General features: G+C 43.3%; 1 protein-coding gene across 3 annotated transcripts; it reads left to right on the top strand.

The window, feature by feature from the left end:
* The first annotated feature begins 1501 nt into the window (after nt 1–1501).
* herpud2 (HERPUD family member 2) lies at nt 1502–5054 on the top strand. 3 transcript variants are annotated; one of them, XM_060901021.1, is made up of 9 exons: nt 1502–1740; nt 2410–2716; nt 2814–2891; nt 3030–3116; nt 3519–3643; nt 3759–3878; nt 3965–4261; nt 4410–4512; nt 4604–5054. In XM_060901021.1, exons 2-9 carry the CDS (start codon nt 2570–2572, stop codon nt 4769–4771), a joined length of 1125 nt encoding a protein of 374 aa, XP_060757004.1. In that variant the 5' UTR covers nt 1502–1740; nt 2410–2569; the 3' UTR covers nt 4772–5054. The 3 variants fall into 3 exon arrangements, with proteins under 3 accessions (XP_060757004.1, XP_060757006.1, XP_060757005.1); XM_060901023.1 differs by having other exon boundaries at nt 3567–3643; XM_060901022.1 differs by having other exon boundaries at nt 3033–3116.
* Nucleotides 5055–21176: the final 16122 nt, after the last annotated feature.

A 21176-nucleotide genomic window follows, 5' to 3' on the forward strand; every position in this document is an offset into this window, starting at 1 on the left:
CCTCTACTATAAACAAAATAATAATTAAATAAAAAAATATATATTATTATTATAATAATAAAGAAAATAAAAAAAGTAAAGAAAGAGTGAAAGAAATGAAAGAGAGAAGCTATTATAAAGGGGCGGGGTTTCAGCTGGCTTCCGGAGACGCCGGAACCGCTGAGACTGAATCAGAATCAGAATCACTTTTATTGCCGGGTGTGCGCACACACGAGGAATTTGACTCCGGTTCACTGAGCTCTCAAAGTACAAAACAGATAAAAAAGCGTAGACACAAACAAACAAACAAGCAAACAACAACAAAAATAAGTGCACAGTGCAAAGTAATCCAGGTAAGTCAAGTATGGAATAGTTAAACAAATATATACAGTGTGCACAGAATGACGGTATAAGTGTTCAGATATTTTACAAGTGATATTACTGATATATATATATATATATATATAAAGTGATATAGAGAAGCGCCGTAAACAAAACACAACAAACAAACACGTAATTATTACATAATTAACATATAATAATAAATAAATGTAGAACATTATCTTCATAGATTAAACATTAATAAACACCACAAATATTCCGCTATTATCAATTAATTTATCAAGCATTTGTTATTTTAGTGATATAATAAATTATATGAATTATAATTATTAAATGAATCTTAAATACATAAATCTGTCAAGAGAATCTCACAAAGCAGATTATTAAACACCAAAGATAATTCACTATTACATGTGAATGGTCTAATTTTGATTTCTTTTTTTATTTTAAACGTTTTTAAGGTGACATAACTATGATTTCATTCATTCTTCCAGTCTTATTTGCAAATAGAATTAAACCCAAAAGCTTTGTAGATTTTTTTAAATCTTCAAGTGATAAAAAAATCAAATCCCTGAACACACTGTGTGGACACAGTTGCTGAATTATGAGCAATAGCTTTAAAAAAAAAAAAAAGCATAATTTATTTTAACTTATATTTATATTTACGATTTAAAAAAAATAATTTAGGCGTCTTCGTTAGTGAGGCAAAATTAATGTTTGGAAAAAATCTTATTTAGGTACAATAATTGGAAATTAAAAATGCTAATGGGAATAATTTGTGTATATAATAAAGGCAATAGAAATTTGTGTTTATTAAATTACATTCAAAGAGACTGAAGTAAGAAATAGGATGAAAAAAATAAAATGCAAAAAATACCTAAATAGACAACAACAACAATAATAATAATAATAATAATAATAATAATAATCTACATTTTTATTCCCTTCTAAAACTAATTATTAGTGAGGTACAACTGTGTGAAGAGAATAAAAACACATTTTGTAAATAATATTTACACACACACAAAACATTGAAATATTAAAATAATTTTTACTGTATAATAGTCCTGTACATGAGCACGCGCATGCCTCTGCGCGGTGACGTCATTTCCTGTGCCGTGTTGTTGGACTCCATTTTCTCTGAAAAACATCAGAGGAGCCGCTGCGGGGGGAGGGGAGAGAGAGAGGGGGAGGGGCGGCGGGGAGCTTTATAGTCTTTATGGTGAATAAACGGCGTTATTTTAATGTATAATCTGTGATGTATATTCAGTGTGTTCGTGTTTCGCGGTTGTGAGTGAATAATAAAAGTGTTAGTGTAGGTTTAGGAGGTCGCTGTTTGACGCGCATCAGAACCAGAACCGAGTTTATTTCCGAGTCCGTTATCTCACAGACAGGGAATCCGCTTTGGAGCCTGAACAGGTAAGATGGGAGAATAATGAAAAAAAAAGACAAAAGTAGATATATAAATAGAATAAAAATAAGAAGAACCTAAAATATACACATTTGAAAAGTGGACATATTTGGGGGGTTCTGAAGTCCAAGCTGTACAGTATGATCCGGAATGTGCAATTAAATATTAATTTTAAACACTTTATACTTTTACTGAACCCTTGGTTTCCCCCTCGGGCTGAAAGAGCAGCTCTGAGGGACATAAAGGAGTTGACTGTCATGCTGTGATGCAGCTGTGTTCCAGCTGTTCTGCACTTCACTACACTCAGACACGAGGGAACCAGAACACTAGCTCAGTAAGTGCAGGATAAATAATAAAAGACTGAGAAATTCCTGAAGGGAATCACAACAGTTTCAACAAGGATTTGATAAAGATTCAAGACACCGAGAGAGAGAGAGAGAGAGAGAGAGCATGCAGAAAGCACAGAAGAAAAGAAAGGATGAAATAGGGTGGTAAAAAGAAAGGAAGAAATGAAAGAGATAAGAGAGAAAGGGAAAGAAAAAAGATTAGATAAGAAGGAAGGTGGAGTGAAAGAACAAACAGAAACAGAAGAACAAACAGAAACATCCTGTCTGTCTGATCTGTATGTAGTTCATCTCTCTCTCTCTCTCTCTCTCTCTCTCTCTCTCTCTCTGTAGTAAAATGCTGTGATGTTGGACAGTGAGACTGAAACCTGTTGTGGGGACACGAGATGTTTTCATCCTCACAGCTGTCATCCTGTCGCTGTGATCACTGAGACTTGTGGACGGTGAGCGAGCGGAAGGTTGTGTTCATTCTGAGGTTCAATTAGTATGAAACATGGAGGAACACGGAGATGACAGTCCCATCACCCTAATCATCCGCGCTCCAAACCAGAAATATGACGACCAGACAATCAGCTGCTTCCTCAACTGGACTGTGGAGAAACTGAAGAAACACATTGCTAATGTTTATCCCAGCAAACCGGTGAGTGTGTGTGTGTGTGTGTGTGTGTGTGAGAGAGAGAGAGAGAGAGAGAGTGACTGCACACTGACTGAGGTAATGTGTACGTTGTGTCTTTCAGTTGTCCCGAGAGCAGCGGCTCATTTACTCCGGCCGTCTTTTACAGGATCACCAGCAGCTCCGGGACGTGCTCCGGCAGGTACAGGAACAAAATTACAACAAAAAGCTAAAGTTTTCATTCTGAGCACACAAACAGTAATAAACGCACTAAAATCTGTACAGGAACCAGAGCTGCTGAATCAAAACTCACTTCCTGTTTGTATTTCCCCTCCTTCAGCAGGACGAGTATCACATGGTCCACCTGGTGTGTGCACCCCGGAATCCCCCAGGTGACCCCTCAGTGACCTCTGACCCCAGCTCTACAGTAAGTCATAGCAGTTGCAGTAAAATTCAGTGCAGGAAGTGCACACACAGCAACAGCGTTTTTATTTACATGGAAAATGCCTTCTTCCAAAATCACACGGTGAAGCGTACGGTAAAGTGAGCGTCCCGAGCGGCGGTTGGTTTGCTCTCACACATGAGGAAGACAAGAGTATTCACATCTAACATTTGATATTAGTGTTAAACCCACCATGTGCTGACACGCCCACTTGTGTTTCACAAAGAACACTTTCTGATAAAAGCGTTCAGACCTTCATCATCTGAAAAAATAAAATCTGACATTTCACTCAGTCACAATCTGAACTGGAGGTTTGTTCCTCAGGATGAGAAATAAATCATTATATAAGTGAAGTTTGAAGTCATGTACATTTATGTGCTTTCTCAGAATACAGCCTCTGCTGACCCCGCCCCCTCTGCCTCTCCATCCAATCAGAACATCCTGGACCCCTCGTTCACAGGGAGCGCAGATGGCATTCGACACCGAGGAGGTTCTGCTGACGCTCAGCAGCGGTAGAACACCATGCCTTTACACACAATAATAAACTGCATAAATATTTCATTCAGATATACACTCGAGAGTTCTGTATTACTGACGTGCGTGTGCGTGCGTGCGTGTGTTCGGCAGGCCTGAGGGAGTCGTGTTTCCTGCAGCGCCCCCTGCTGCATTTCCAACTCACAGCGCGTACTCTCCTGTACAGATGCTGTGGTGGCAGCGTGTTTACGCACAGCATTACTACATGCACTAGTAAGTCACTTATAACTGTTAAGTATTCATTCTTATTAGAATATTCAGTTGCGTATGATGATTAACACTAATTATCATACCATCAGTCAGGCTGCAATGGCTGCTGCTCAGGTTCCGCCCCCTCCGGTTAACCCTGGCCCATCAGTCACTCCAGCTCCAGCCCCGGTTCCAGTTAATCCCGCCCCACTGCAGCAACCAGTGAATCGGAACCCTCAGATGAACGCTCAGGGTGGGGCTGTGCAGAACGAGGACGAGCTGAACCGTGATTGGCTGGACTGGTTGTACACAGTGTCGCGCGCCGCTGTCCTCCTCAGCATCGTCTATTTCTATTCGTCTTTTAGTCGCTTCGTCATGGTGATCGGCGCCATGCTGCTTGTCTACCTGTGAGTCTGATTTACTTTATCGTTTTCGGTTTATCTTTTTTCCTTCTATATTTTTATAACTTTTTTCCCGAGAAACAGAAATAACCAGAATGACAGGAATAATATGACTGAAAGAAAACTAACGTGTGTGTGTGTGTGTGTCTGTTAGCCACCAGGCAGGATGGTTCCCCTTCAGGATGGAGCTGCAGAACCCTGGAGCAGCAGACCGACCTCCAGCTGAGAATGACAGAAACCACAACATGCAGGAAATGGTGAGACAGAAACAACAAACACCACAGAGATCACTTCTTAAACACCAGATAGACACCTGTCTGTCTTCTTAAACTGTCTGTCTCTCTGTAGGAGCGCATTATGGATGATGGTCTTGAGGATGATGATGGCGACAGTGGTGATGAAGGTTCTGATGAAGCTGCTGCTCCTCAGCCGAACTTCCTCACATCCACATGGTCCTTCATCAGCACCTTCTTCACCTCGCTGGTTCCTGAGGGTCCTCCTCGCGCCGCGAGATAAACACACACTCTGAACTTTGAACCCTTACAGACAAAATAAACAGATATCGAAACAGCAGCATTGTGATTGACTCGTCTGCTGTGTTTCTGCTGAATGAGTGACGCTGCTCACGTTTGTAATCTCCACCGCTGTCTGGTTCTTCGTCAGGTGACACAAACAAGTAGAACGCCCCTGCGTTTGTCTTCCCCATCACTAGAACTTTTCTTTTAAAAAAATGTTGAAACTGCTTCAGTTCTCCAGTTTCATTCATTATATGTAAATAAAAGACATTTACAGATTTAAATATTTGCATCTCATTGATCTGAAGTCTGTTTTTGATGAAACTGATGAAACAGTTCAGTGTGATGAAGTTTATTTGCTCCTCACGTCTCTGCAGTGATGAATTAGGCCACCAGGAGGAGCCATTTAGCTGCAATAGAAAAACTCAGAAACTCATCCCACCTCACAACCCAGTGAGATTAGAACGCCTTCATTTCTCCTGAGGGGGTGAAGATCACCAGTGTCTTTATACTGGATGGAGTTTGGGATAAAAGAGGAAAGTGGGCGAGGTGTAGAAAAAGTTTTTCCTCATATCAGTACTGTCAGGTTTCATAAACACACCTCAAAATTCTACCCCCCCCCCCCCCCCCCCCCCCTTGAGAATAGAGCTATAAAGATGAAAATAATTTGAAACAGAAAAGCGGGTGTGTTTGGTGGAGGGGTGTGTGTGTGTGTGTGTGGTGATTTGAGATGTTGCTGCACTTTTGAGCCTCAGAAGGTCTCTAATCAAATGAAGATAGATTTTGTTTAGTTCATCGTAACAACACAATTAATTATGCATGAGGAGACATTAGTGCTTTCGGCTTTGGGCCTCTTAAGTAACTGACTAAATCGGGTTAAAGTCTCTTTAGTCCGGACTGCAGCACTGTTATCAGGGGACACACACACACACTCACACACTCGTTTCCATCATCATTAGGAAGTGAATGAGGTTGTGTTTCTACTGCAGCCTTCTTGGAGCAGTTTAGAAGGAGACTCTCACAGAGATGCAAAAGAAATGAAACATTTCAGCTTTATGTTCATTAATGAAAATTACAATTAGACACAAAGTGTAAACTATTTATAATAATTCATATCCCACAGTAAATTGTTCCATATTTCCATAGTAAATTACTGAAATCGACTGAGGAGCTTCAGGACTTGGCGTTGGCAAAATGAATGACAATGGACAGCAGCTGCTGGAGTTCTGCACTGAACACCAGATGTGTGTGACCAACACCTTCGTTGATGGCAAACTGCACCACAGAGTCTCATGGCACCACCCCAGGTCTTCACATTGGCATCAGCTGGATGTTGTACTTACAAGAAGACGTAACCTGAACTCAGTGAAAGCCACTAGGTCCTACCATAGCGTGGACTGTGACACTAATCACGCCTTAGTCATCTCCAAAACAAAGATCGTAAAGAAGAAGTCCCACTCTGCAAAGTAGCCAAAGATCCTGAGACTCAACACTGTCAACATGCGTGACCTAGCACGATGCCGAGAGTTTGTCTCAAAGCTCGAGGACCACTTGGGGAGCCAACAACCCGCAACACAGTCTCCTGACGAGAAATGGGAAGAACTGTACTGCACTGACATGTATGAAACAGCCATGGACACCTTTGGTGAAAGGCAGAAAATGCGTGAGGATTGGATGGAGGAGTATGCTGATGTACTGCTTCCTCTCTTGGAAGAGAAGCAAAAAGCCCTAATAGCCTACAACTCTTCATCCACACAGTCACATTCCGACCAACTTAAGCTCACCAAAAGCAAACTGCAAAGAGAATCCCGTAGATGTGCCAATGCTTACTGGACCAAGCTCTGCTCAGACATTCAGATTGACATGGACAGAGGAGACATGAAAACAATGTTTGAAAATATCAAGGTTGCTGTTGGACCAAGCAAGAGCAAAGTGGCTCCCATCAAGTCTAAAACTGGTAAACTCATAGTGGACAAGAAGAAGCAGCTAGAGTGCTGGGTAGAACAATACTCGGACCTCTACTCAGTGGAACACCATTTTGAAGACCATGTACCACTGATCTCTCTCCTGGAGATGTCTGAACTCGATACCATGCCAACCATAGAGGAGCTGAGCAAAGCAATCGACCAACTCACCTGCGGCAAAGCCCCAGGTACTGATGCCACACCTGCTGAATTGCTTAAACTGAACAAAGCGGCCATCCTGCCACACTTATATCAACTTCTGATTCTGTGCTGGCAAGAAGGATCAGTGCCATCAGCTATGAAGGATGCCAACATCATTACTCTTTACAAGTAGAAGGGCAATAAAGGAGACTGCGATAACCACAGAGGGATCTCTCTACTGAACATCGCAGGCAAAGCCCTTACACGTGTCATCCTAAGAAGATTGCAACAGTTAGCTGAGAGAGTGTTGCCCGAAAGTCAGTGTGGTTTTCATGCTAAACGTTCAACAACTGACATGATCTCCTTAAGACAGAGCTTTCTTTTTCTCTCCTCCTGTGTAAAGACCACAAGTGGAGGCCATCCACATCGGGTCTGCTTTAATATCAACAGATCTTCATTTAAGGTATGTGAATCTTTTCATCATGGCACACCTTCAGCCTGTTCAGTGTGCTGAGTGCAGGATGTTTAGTCATTCTTCCTCCGTCGCTAGCGATAGCTTTATTAGCTTTATTTGTGATAAGTGCAGATTAGTTAGCTCTCTGACGGAGAAGATTACAGTGCTAGAAGCGCGTGTCCAGGCTTTAGAGCAGGTTAGTGAGTGTCAGAACAGTGTAGTTTCTGTTAGGGAAAGTCTGGATGCCCTAGGTGGAGTTAGTAATCCCCCAACTCCGGCATTAGAGCCCTTACAGCGAGGTGAATGGGTGACGACTCGGCGGCATAAGCGTAGAGCCAAAGCTACCGCTGAGGCTCGCCCACGGGAGCACCACTCCTCTCCGCGTCACGTGCCGAACAGGTTTGCTCTCCTTAGTGATGCACCCACTGAGAAACCTGAAAGAGCTCTGGTTATAGGGGACTCTATCATACGGCATGTGAAATTAGCTCAGTCTTTAGGGGCACCAGCAGCTTTAGTCAGGAGCCAGGGCGCCGGACATAGCAGGTAATCTTAGGGTCCTAGGCAAGCACAGGTTCTCAAAGATAGTTATCCATGCAGGAGCTAATGATATACGCCTTCGTCAGTCTGAGGTTACTAAGAGTAACTTTGTAGAGGTGTTTAAATTAGCAAAGGCGATGTCCGATGCTGTAGTATGCTCTGGCCCCATCCCAATGCGGTGTGGCGATGTAGCTTACAGCAGGTTATGGTCACTGAACTGCTGGCTGTCCAGGTGGTGCTCTGAAAACAGTGTGGGCTTTATAGATAATTGGGCTAATTTTGAGGGCACTGCTGGCCTGTTAGGGCGGGACGGTATCCATCCCACTCAGGAAGGTGCTGCTCTCATTTCCTGCAGCATAGGTCATAGTCTCAGAACAGGCCTAGTTAATTTCTGACAATCCAGAGCCAAGGCCAGGGAGCAGACGAACAGGCTAAACCGACTGTCTGCTAGCTGCACAGAGTCGTCACTCAGGGTCCACTACATCGAGACTGTGTCTGTTCCCCGAGCTCAACAAAAAGGTAGAAATTTTCAGAGAGTTTGTTCCAGTAACCTAATCAATATAAAATTAGATCAGACTGACTGTACAGCTGCTGCCAGCACCTTTGATCTAAAGGTGGGGCTATTAAATATTAGATCTCTTACATCTAAAGCGCTAATGGTTAATGAACTCATTACTGATCAGGAATTTAAAGTACTTTGTTTAACTGAAACATGGATTAAGCCAAATGAATATATAGCATTAAATGAAGCGAGTCCTCCTGGATACAGTTATATACACCAGCCTCGTCTAACTGGAAGAGGAGGAGGCGTCGCGGTTATTTATAACGATTATCTAGGTGTAACACAAAAACCTGGTTATAAATTTAATACATTTGAAGTTCTTCATACTCATATAATGTATGTAGCCTCGAAAAATAAGTCTACCCAGTTAATTCCATTGCTTATTATTTACAGGCCCCCGGGGCCATATTCTGAGTTTCTTTCTGAATTTGCAGATTTTATCTCAGATCTGGTTATTTCCTTAGACAAAGCTTTAGTTGTCAGAGATTTTAATATTCACTTCGATAACCCAGAAGACCCTTTAAAAACAGCGTTTGTGTCCATCTTAGATTTAGTCGGGATTAATCAGAATGTCATAGGACCGACCCATAATGGTGGTTACACCCTTGATCTAATACTAACATTCAGATTAAACGTAGACAATATAGTCACACTTCCACAGTCTGAAGTTATCTCAGATCATTGTCTCATCTCATTCAAACTATGTCTGAGTAATAATATATGCACCTCACCACGCTACTGTATTAAACGTACTTTCACGTCAACTACTGCACAGAGCTTTATAAATGATCTCCCAGAGTTATCAACTTTGATTGGGTCACTGTCAGCCCCTGCAGAACTTGATCAGGCAACTGAATGCTTAGAGTCAACATTCCGCCATACTTTAGATAATGTAGCTCCTCTAAAAAGGAAAATGGTCAGAGACAAAAAATTAGCACCCTGGTATAATGATGACACTCGCACATTAAAACAGACCACTCGAAAATTGGAACGTAAATGGCGTCAAACAAAATTGGTAGCGTTCAAATTAGCGTGGAAGGAGAGCTTCCTGAAGTATAGAAAAGCTCTTAGTGCTGCGAGATCAACATATCTCTCCTCCCTAATAGAAGATAACAAAAATAATCCTAGATTCCTATTTAATACTGTCGCAAAATTAACCAGGAATAAGTCCACTATAGACACATGCACACCTGCAGTATGTAGTAGCAACGACTTCATGAATTTTTTTAATGACAAAATTGAGAATATCGACAAAAAATTCAAACTACTAATTTAAGGTCAGACAATGAAAGTGACCTTGTAGTTAACAATATAACTGTATCAGATCATCAGTTAGAATGTTTTACTCCCCTTAAAGAAACTGAATTACTTTCATTAATCTCGGCATCAAAAGCCTCAACTTGTGTACTAGATCCCTTACCTACACGTCTATTCAAACAGATAATGCCTGGAGTAATTGAACCGCTTCTAAAAATAATAAATTCTTCTCTTATGATTGGCTATGTACCCAAATCCTTTAAACTAGCAGTTATCAAACCCCTGATTAAAAAACCTGACCTTGATCCCTGTCAGCTGTCCAATTATCGGCCAATATCAAACCTCCCCTTTATCTCCAAGATCCTTGAAAAAGCTGTGGCACAGCAGTTATGCTCATATTTACATAGGAATAACATCCATGAAATGTATCAGTCAGGATTTAGACCCCATCATAGCACAGAGACAGCTCTGGTTAAAGTAGTAAACGACCTACTGTTGGCGTCTGATCAGGGCTGTGTCTCGCTACTTGTGTTGCTTGACCTTAGTGCAGCATTTGATACCATTGATCATTCCATTCTTCTGGATAGACTAGAAAATGTTGTGGGAGTTAAGGGAATGGCCCTCTCCTGGCTCAGGTCTTATCTAACTGATCGTTATCAGTATGTTGATATAAATGGTGAAATTTCTAGACGTACTGAGGTAAAGTTTGGTGTTCCACAAGGTTCTGTCTTGGGTCCACTGCTTTTTTCTCTATATATGTTACCTCTGGGCGATATTATTCGTAAACATTGTATTAGTTTCCACTGTTATGCTGATGACACACAGTTGTATGTCTCTGCAAAACCTGATGAGAGACACCAGCTTAATAGAATTGAGGAATGTGTGAAGGACATTAGACACTGGATGCTTATTAATTTCCTTCTGCTTAACTCTGACAAGACTGAAGTACTTGTGCTAGGACCACATACAGCTAGAAGTAAGTTTTCTGATTACACAGTGACTCTGGATGGCCTTTCTGTTTCTTCACGTGCAGCAGTAAAAGACCTCAGAGTGATTATTGACCCCAGTCTTTCATTCGAAACTCACATTGATAACATCACCCGGATAGCTTTCTTTCATCTCAGAAATATTGCAAATATAAGAAATTTAATGTCATTGCGTGACGCAGAAAAACTAGTCCATGCTTTCGTTCCCTCCAGGTTGGATTACTGTAATGCCTTACTGTCTGGATGTTCCAATAAGTGCATAAACAAGCTCCAGTTAGTTCAAAATGCAGCAGCAAGAGTCCTTACTAGAGCTAGAAAATATGACCCCATCACTCCTGTCTTATCCACACTGCATTGGCTCCCAATCAAATTTCGTATTGATTATAAAATACTACTATTGACCTTTAAAGCACTAAATGGTCTCGCACCACAGTACCTGAGTGAACTTCTGCTCCTCTATGACCCGCCACGCCTACTTAGATCAAAAGGTGCAGGCTATCTGCTGGTACCTCGTATAGTGAAGGCTACATCAGGGGGTGGAGCCTTTTCTTACAAAGCCCCACATTTATGGAACAGCCTTCCAAGTAATGTTCGGGAATCAGACACAGTCTCAGCATTTAAGTCTAGGCTGAGAACATATCTGTTTAGTCAAGCCTTTTGTTAATGGTGTTTATGAGGTAAAGGTGTAGATCTAGAGAGTCCTCAGACACAGAGTGTTTTGGTAAACTGGGATGTATGGATGCTGTCAGTCCCCACTCGCTTGCTCAGTTGAGTTTGTTGATGGTGTAGTGGCTGCTGCTTTATGTCCCGGGGCTCCCTCATGCCTGTGTTACCTTCTGGCTCTCTCCTTTTAGTTATGCTGTCATAGTTAGTTGTCGGAGTCCCTGCTTGTACTCGGTGCAATATGTATACTGTTCCTACTTATTCAGGTGACATTGGGCATACCTAACCACCTGTGTTTTCTTTCTCTTCCCCCCCCCCCCACCCCAAATCTGTCCCTCTGAGTTACATGGAGTCAACAGGAAATCTTTTGGTGGAGACGGTGGAGACCTCAACTGGCTATCGTAGCCTGCAGGGAATCGGCCGTCAGACTTTCTGTCGCATGTCCCAGACCCGGTGAAATGTCACTGAATTGTCTTGGCCAGCCCTAAGGGTCCCATCTGCATCTCATCATTGCTGAGGAGTGTGCTCCCATCACCCAATCAAGCATCCAGCCAGAGCAGGTCATGATATATTTTACCATATTAACATGCCATTCTTGTGTGTTATGCCTGATATAAAGACTATCATCTCTGCGAGCCTACCACACAGATTTAATACTTGTCATTTTTAGGGCATACCTAACAACATGTGTTTTCTTTCTCTCTCCCCCCCCCCCCCCCCCCCCCATCTGTCCCTCTGAGTTACATGTTGGTCCTGGGATTGAGATGCTGGCCTCTTCTGCCCCTCGGACCTGCTTGATCCATCCTGGTGACCTGTGTCTGGTCGGAGTTTTATCGCACCGCTCCTGTGAAGGATGGCCCCATGAGGACAGTTGAGGGTTATACCTGGAGGATGCTCTGGACTCTTACAGTAATGCTTTTATGGCTGAGGACTACAGTTGTCTTGCTAACTTTAGGACTGCAGTTATCATGAACAGTTTTGCACTCAAGTTTCCATCAATGAAGAGTTTATAACATCAACGAAACTGACTTCATGTTAAAACTGTTAATATTATAGTCAGGCTGTCTGTTGTTGCCCAAATGAGGATGGGTTCCCTTTTGAGTCTGGTTCCTCTCGAGGTTTCTTCCTCATGTCGTCTGAGGGAGTTTTTCCTTGCCACCGTCGCCACAGGCTTGCTCATTGGGGATAGATTAGGGATAAAATTAGCTCATGTTTTAAGTCGTTCAAATTCTGTAAAGCTGCTTTGTGACAATGTTTATTGTTAAAAGCGCTATACAAATAAACTTGACTTGACTTGACTTGACAGTTGCAAGAAAAGTGCCAGGAGCAGCAAAAGCCTCTCCACATTGCCTTTGTAGACCTAATGAAGGTATTTGATATGGTTAGCAGATCTGGATTATACAAGGTCCTCAGAACTGTTGGGTGTCCCCCGAATCTGCTGAAGCTAATATCCTCCCTCCATGACGGGACGCAAGCCACTATCCAATTCGACAAAGCAAGATCAGAGGTCTTCGAAATCAGAAGTGGGGTTAAGCAGGGATGTGTACTGGCACCTACTCTCTTTGGCATTTACTTCGTGGTCTTGTTGGAAACAGCATTCCGGGGCTCTTGAGGGGATGTTCTTCTACATTGGAGGACTGACGGCTCCTTGTTTAATCTCGCTCGACTCAAAGCCAAAACCAAGGTGAGACAGTTGACACTTTGTGACCTGCTGTTTGCAGACGATGCCACACTCATTGCACACGACCCAAACATCCTCCAGGAGATGATCAACAGCCTGAATGAAACCTATAAGGCCTTCTTCCTGGTTATGAATGTTAAGAAAACCATCGTGCTCCACCAAGGTACAATCAGTGACCCAGAGCCAATAATACTCAACAACAAGCCTCTCTACAACGTACATAAGTTCCATTACTTGGGATCTATAGTCACCACCTCTCTGTCTCTGGTTGAGGAGATCAACTGCAGGATTAGCAAAGCAGCCACTACTTTTGGCAAGCTGACCACATGAGTGTGGCAGAACAAATACCTCACCACAAAGACCAGAATCCAGATCTATGAGGCATGTGTGTTGAGGGCTCTTCTCTACACATCAGAGACATGGACCACATACAAGAGCCAAGAACACAAGCTGAACATCTTAAATCTTCGCTGCCTATGCAAAATCTCCAGCATCAAGTGGGAGGACCATGTGGCTATAACCAGAGTGCTTGAAATGTCTCACCAGTCTCCTATTCCTACCATCCTGAGCAAGAAAAGAATGAGATGGCTGGGCCATGTCAGTAGAATGGAGGACACTCGCATCCCCAAGCAGCTTCTGTTTGGTGGTCTTGCTGGAGGACAACGTCATCGAGGATGCCCTAAATTACACAACAAAGATGTGTGCAAGGACACAATGAAGAGCCTCCAGATCAACCCTGACACATGGGAGGGAATGGCTAAAGACAGGAGTAAATGGAGTGCAGTGGTCTACAGGGGAGCCTCAGCATACAAGAGACAACAGCATGGTAACCATGAAGCAATGTGACAACACAGGAAGGTCAGAGCTGCCTCCTTCTCAACATCCATCGAGCTGATCTTCCCCTGCCGCAAATGCAGTCGCCCATGCCACTCCAATATTGGACGAATTAGCCATGAGCGTGCATGTCATTCATCTACAAGCAGCTGCTAAGATCGTCTGCGTAGACGCAAGAGAGCCAACAACTCATTGTTTTGTGTTTACCCAGTGCTTAGTGTTTTTTCAGTGTTTAGTGTTTATTTAGTGTTTACTCAGTGCTTAGTGTTTATTCAGTGTTTAGTGTGTGTTGGGTGGCACGGTGGTGTAGTGGTTCGCACTGTCGCCTCACAGCAAGAAGGTCTGGGTTAGAGCCCCGTGGCCGGCGAGGGCCTTTCTGTGCGGAGTTTGCATGTTCTCCCCGTGTCTGCGTGGGTTTCCTCTGGGTGCTCCAGTTTCCCCCACAGTCCAAAGACATGCAGGTTAGGTTAACATGAGGCGGCTTTGGGGTGAGGTGCCCTTGAGTGAGGTACCGAACCCCTGACTGCTCCCCGGGTGCTGTAGTGCGGCTGCCCACTGCTCTGGGTGTGTGTGTGTGTGTTCACTGCTTCAGATGGGTTAAATGCAGAGGATGAATCTCACTGTGCTTGAAGTGTGCATGTGACAAATAAAGGTTTCTTTTTCTTCGTAGTCAGTGCTTAGTGTTTACTCAGTTGTCACTTTCAGACATTTCTTTATTAATCATGATGTATATTCACAGTGCATTATGAGCAAAACACACACACCAAGATAAACACCATATGAACACTAACAAAGTATTTCCCATACCATTTCCCATGTTCTATGGTTCTACTGTAAAACACTGCTGTTTGTTTTCATTTCTCCCTCGATGAGTCACGAGTGTGTGCCCTTCCCTTAATCCAATCACTCCATCAAACTGCATTTATTTATTTATTTCCTTTCTGAGGATGGAGTGATTTTTATCAGCGGGAGGAAACACGTCCCTTCATCCTGCTGAAACGGTGAATAAGGGCTGAATATCGATCCGCTCTGGATAAAAAATACACAGCACATAGAAACGATGCTGTAGTGTTTATCCACATGCTCTGTGTGTGTGTGTGTGTGTGTGTGTGTTCCATTAGCACTCATTTGATGTAACACACTCCACTGTCTGCATGAAACACATGAGGAAAAGCTTTCCACTGCAATACATAATCATTCTGAAACCTTTTATATCATCATCATCTGTCCCTTGTCCTGTTTTAGAAAAACTCATCGCCTCATCCTCTGGTCCACAAACATCTCAGTTAATGCATCACTTCACCATGAAAGCCCCCCCCCACACACACACACACACTGCAGCAGAAGTTTATTCCAATCATTCCAAGTTTCCTGTTTACAGTCCGAAGATTCCTGCACTTCCTGACTCAGCTGTCCACCAGTTCATCACAGGAGGGACTCTGGGGCTCAGAAGCACATGGTGGAAGCGTGGAGGTTTAATCACTCACCTGGAGATTAGCAGGAAGTGATAACATCAGCCAAAGTGTCACACAAAAGTTCTAGTTCTGGGAATAAGGGCCCGTTTACACGAGGACACTGTCGGGTAAAAACGACTAAATATTTTATCAGAAGTGCCTTTCGTTTACACTAGGACGGCGTTTCCGAGGCTGAAAAACGGATAAAATTGAAAACGCCTTTCAAAGTGGATAAGTTTAAAAACGGCCCCCGTTGCGTATCCGTCTAAACTACCCAATACGCGAAACTCTGCTCGGATCTGCTCACGTCGGGTACGCGTTTACGTCATACCTATGTCATATACTGCACATGCCAGCCCGGGAAGTAAGAAAGTAAGTAAAAAAGTAAGAGCATGTCTGATTACATCAATCCAACGGACCTTCAAGCTGCTCTGTGTTTTAATGCAGTAGATGTGTTTTCCTGCTCACCCGCCCGGCTGGAGCTCCTCAGTTTGGTGTCGCCAAGTTACACACACACACGCACGCGTGCGCCGCCTATTCAAGCCGCTCGTGAAACCATAAACCCGAGACTGAAAACAAAACTAGCAGCCGAACGGGTTTATTTTGCTGAGATGGACACTGCCTTTTCTCTTCTTCACCGAAACAAGAGTGAGTGTTACTTAATAAAGGCAGATTAAAAGAGTTTCGGTTTGCTCCTGCTCCTCCCTCGAGCACTACAGTACCTCAGCCGGTGTTCTGAAATTTCTTCCTACCTATAATTTCTTCCTACCCGGTGTTCTGTAAAGTTATCCTAGCAAGTTCTCATACAGACCGTTTTATTATTCAAAACAAGTCATTACAAATTATTTGACTCGGCCAAAGACTCGACCAATACGCACAAAACATAAAAATCGGCAAATGCGTGAAATTCTCACCGATTTTCTATCAGCCCAGCTGATCGGTGGGACAAAACTACTGTTGAATTTTCCTACCCTCCTGGATTTCGCGCATGCGTAGTAGGCTTGGTAGGATAACTTGACAGAACAGCGGCGCAGATGTGCAGATCAGACAAGACGGAAGACGTTGCGCATGCGTGCAGACATAGCGGAGACATTTATGCGTCACCGTATACACGCAGATTTCCTCCTTGAAAACGGTCGTGTAGACGCGGAAAAAAGTGAGAACAAAAACGGACTTTTGCGTTTTTGTTTCATACCGTCCCCGTGTAAAGTGGGCCTAAAACTCTACACTTTTATTTTAAAGACAACAAATCTCGAACCCCTCCCTGTCAGGGAACCCTACAGCAGGGTGTATGTATCTTTGAACTATACAAAGAACCTGCTCCAGATATCCTGAAGCACCACCCATATCTAACACACTTGTGCTATACAGACTCTCTGATTGGCTGCATTTATTCTGCCTTCACTTACTCCTCAGAAGGTTGTGTGTTCGAGTTCAGAAGTCATGATTTCGGGGTGTGTTCAGTGACAGTGTGAGGAGAACCATATCATTTTTATTTATTGCTTGTATTATTTTAGCTTTTTTAATATTGTATACAGAATTTGATATGCGATTACTCACATGAACAAACTCAGACATTGCTGATATCTTTTCCACATGAGGCCCAACAGGAAGGGATGTCACTATTGACTGATGAGATGTTGAGGTGTTGCAGTGTTGGGGTATTGAGATGTTGGGATGTTGGACTGTTGAGGTGTTGGAGTGTTGGGATGTTGGTATGTTGGAGTGCTGGGATGTTGGAGTGCTAGGATGTTGCATTGTTGGAGTGCTGGGGTTGTTGGAGTGTTGAGGTGTTGGGATGCTGGAGTGTCGAGGTGTTGGAGTGTTGGAGTGCTGGGGTTGTTGGAGTGTTGAGGTGTTAGAATGCTGAGGTGTTGGGATGCTGGAGTGTCGAGGTGTTGGAGTGCTGGAGTGCTGGGGTTGTTGGAGTGTTGAGGTGTTGGAATGTTGAGGTGTTGGAGTGTTGGAGTGCTGGGGTGTTGGGATGTTGGAGTGTTGTGGTCTTGGAGTATTGGGATGTTGGAGTGCTGAGGTGTTGGAGTGTTGTGGTCTTGGAGTGTTGGAGTGCTGAGATGTTGGGATGCTGGAGTGCTGGGGTGTTTGGATGTTAGAGTGCTGAGGTGTTGAGATGTTGGAGTGCTGGGATATTGGTGTGTTGAGGTGTTGGAGTGTTGGAATGTTGGATAGTTGGAGTGTTGAGGTGTTGGAGTGCTGAGGTGTTGGGATGTTGGAGTGTTGGGATGCTGGAGTGTTGGGGTGTTGGGATGTTGGAGTGCTGGGATGTTGGTGTGTTGAGGTGTTGGAGTGTTGGATAGTTGGAGTGATGAGATGTTGGAGTGCTGAGATGTTGGATTGTTGAGGTGTTGGAGTGCTGGGGTGTTGCAATGTTGGAGTGTTGCGATGTTGCAGTGTTAGGGTATTGAGATGTTGGGATGTAGGAGTGTTGTGATGTTGGAGTGTAGGGGTGTTGGAGTGTTGTGATGTAGGAGTGTTGTGATGTTGGAGTGTTGTGATGTTGGAGTGTAGGAGTGTTGGAGTGTTGGGATGTTGGAGTGTAGGGGTGTTGGAGTGTTGGAGTGTTGGGATGTTGCGATGTTGAGGTGATGGAATGTTGGAGCGTTGGGATGTTGGAGCACTGAGATGCTGGAGTGTTGGGATGTTGAGGTGATGGGATTTTGGAGTGTAGGGGTGTTATCTTGAGGTGTTGGAATGTTGGAGCGTTGGGATGCTGGAATGTTGGAGTGTAGGCGTGTTGTGATGTTGGAGTGCTGGGATGTTAAGGTGCTGGTGTGATGAGGTGATGGAGTGTAGGGGTGTTGGAGTACTGAGGTGTTGGGATGATGGGATGTTGAAGTGTTGAGGTGTTGGAGTGCTGGGAAGTTGGAGTGTTGGGGTGTTGCAATGTTGGGGTATTGAGATGTTGGTGTGTTGGGATGTGGGAGTGTTGAGATGTTGGAGTGTTGAAGTGTTGAGGTGTTGGGATGTGGGAGTGTTGGGGTGTTGAGATGTTGGAGTGTTGATGTATTGGGATGGAGTGTTGGGATGTTGGTGTGTTGGGATGTTGAAGTGTTGAGGTGTTGGTGTATTGGGATGTGGGAGCGTTGGGGTGTTGAGATGGAGTGTTGATATGTTGGGATGTTGGTGTGTTGGGATGTGGGAGTGGGGTGTTGGAGTGTTGAGATGTTGGAATGTTGGGATGATGGGATGTTGAAGTGTTGGGGTGTTGAGATATTGGAGTGCTGATGTGTTGGGATGTTAGAGTGTTGGGATGTTGCAGTGTTAGGGTATTGAGGTGTTGGAATTTTGGAGTGTAGGGGTGTTGGAATGTTGAGATGTTGGTTCTTGGGGTGTTGGGGAGTAAACACTGCCAGTGTCAGGTGGTTATGTGGAGGTTATTCCTGAGCGTGCTGTTGGTGTAATTGGACTCAGCACAGTGTTCGTGTCTCTGCAGGCTGTGAGACAGTAAACGAGAATCTTCACTGGGTTTGAGTGATTATAGATATTTATATTTCTCCTCGTTTACAAATAACATTTTATCCTTTAATACTTCAAATGTTACATTAATGCATTAACACCATACCGTTGGTCTGTTTGTTTTTCTAGCAGAGTTGAATTTGATGAAATAATAAATATATTGCACTTAAAAATCATCCAAACAAAATATCCTGTGGTTAATATACATAAAGAAAAAACACACACAAGGAAAGTGTTTCTCACTCATACCGTTGCATACAATCTGGTTTGTGTTGGAGATGAACACACGCTGTTTATCAGGATTATCATCATCATGATACTGAATATTTTTGAGAGACAATGACGTCCTCAGTCAGAACCGAGTCAAACTTCTGAATCTGAGCAAAATTTTGCACAGAGCGTGCTCTCGGAGAAAGGACACATGCAACACTCTCCTACAAATATGTCCAAAATAAAAGAGTTTTGAAACCAGATGAACAGAACAGACACGGACTGAAGAAACTCTTTCCAAATCTGTCTCTCTCTCACACACACACACACACACACACACACACACACACACACACACACACACAGGGACATACTGTACTGGACACTCTCCACAGAAACACATTCATAAGCTTGTGTAAATGTTGATCTGGAAGGAGAAATGTATTTCTGTATCGTCTCTGGAAGGAGCCTCCAGTGTCAGCACTGTGTAACAGTCAGAGTTGAAGCTGGAACTTTACGTTTTCTGATGTCTTCAGGATAGAACAGTTTACACTTATTCTTTATGGTTTCTTGGTTTCTGCGTTTTTTTTTCTCTTATTAACTTGAAAGAATAGAGAGGGGCTGACGAGGGAATGACTGTTTATCGCTGCTATAATGTCAGTGAGAACAGGAACTCACTGTTTTCACTGAACATTAAATGTAACTATAAACGGATAAAAAGTATGATGTGTCATTCTTAATACAATATTTAATTGTTGTGGTTATAAGAGAAATAAAACACTCAGGGACATGCTGTTATAGAAAAATAATCACTTTCAGAATGGAAACAGGAACTCCATCACACCACACTGTTGCTGATTAGTTTTCTATTGCAGCACGACCCCAGCTGTTCTATTCCTTACACAGTGAGTCAGTTCTGTCGTGACTAAACATCCTTGGCTTTGTAGATCTCTCTCTCTCTCTCTCTCTCTTTCACTCACACACACAGAGTGTAATTTGGTTAGTGCTGGTTAATAAATGTGTGTCGATGTGACTTTACTGAGTCATGAATCAGCGCACACTCATTATTTACAGGTGAGGATGCCCTCGAGGAAAGAAACTCTGATCTGAGCATCTAACACTCTCCACAAATCTCATTTACACACAGGCGCGCACGCACACACACTGAACAGTAACACCTTTCTCCTTTAATTCTACTCATTAGCCAATGGCATCTTGATTTTATCTTTAAATAAATTATGAATGCTGTGTGATTCCGATTAAATCTTAATGAATGAACGAGTCTATTAATAAAAACATGCATCTTGGCCTCGATTAGCTCGGCTGCGTCCCAATCCAAATGTAGCAATAAAAAAAGCCCATACCTCCTTCTGTCAGGGTAAACATCGCCAAACTGAAAGTTTTAAACTGATCCCAGACATGACGCCCCCTAGAGGTACTACCCTTGACAGGCAATAAGGGGTTAAAACACCAAACTGGCTGTGTCCCACTGGTAAAGTATCTCTATCGCAGACTTTATCATTTTAACCTCTAAAAATGGCTGTGTTGCAATTGTAAAGATCACAAGCGAGCATGTATAAACCGCCCCCCCAAGTGCCTTCAGTGTGAGTGATTACGCACACAGCCAGCTTTCGTCCCAAATCAAATCCCATGCAACATCATCATTGTCCCGACCACACAGCGCCCCCTAGAGCCCTGGAGTTGGGATAAGGGGTTAGGACATAACACTGTCCAGAGTTTGTGGTGGTGTTATAACCGTAGAAAAGCAGCTAATCGTAAAGTTATATGCAGAATCAAGTCTCGACAGTACAGCGCCCCCTAGAGACACTGTTTGGTTTTCCATCTTGCACATATTGTTGGGCTGTGTTCCAATCCAAGTGTCTCTATAGCAGAGTCCCTCATCTTTATCATGCCTGATACAGGTGCAGAGCCACTCTGCAGATGCAGCCTCTGTGCAGACGCAGACACAGTGCAGACACTTCTCTTTTACAGACGCAGACACAGCTCCTGTCTGCCTGCAAGTTTTTTGTTACATTTTTGTCTGCAACATTTTTATGTACTTCATTTTTCTCTCCAGCGGAATCTCTGGGTCGTTCCACAGTAATAATGTCACATTATTTACATGTCAACAAGTAAAACTGCTTCTCCTTTAAACATAAGTGAAGTGAGTGTTCAGAATAAACAATGCA

The sequence above is a fragment of the Neoarius graeffei genome, chromosome 19 (assembly GCF_027579695.1).
Source record: "Neoarius graeffei isolate fNeoGra1 chromosome 19, fNeoGra1.pri, whole genome shotgun sequence".
Classification (NCBI taxonomy): domain Eukaryota; kingdom Metazoa; phylum Chordata; class Actinopteri; order Siluriformes; family Ariidae; genus Neoarius; species Neoarius graeffei.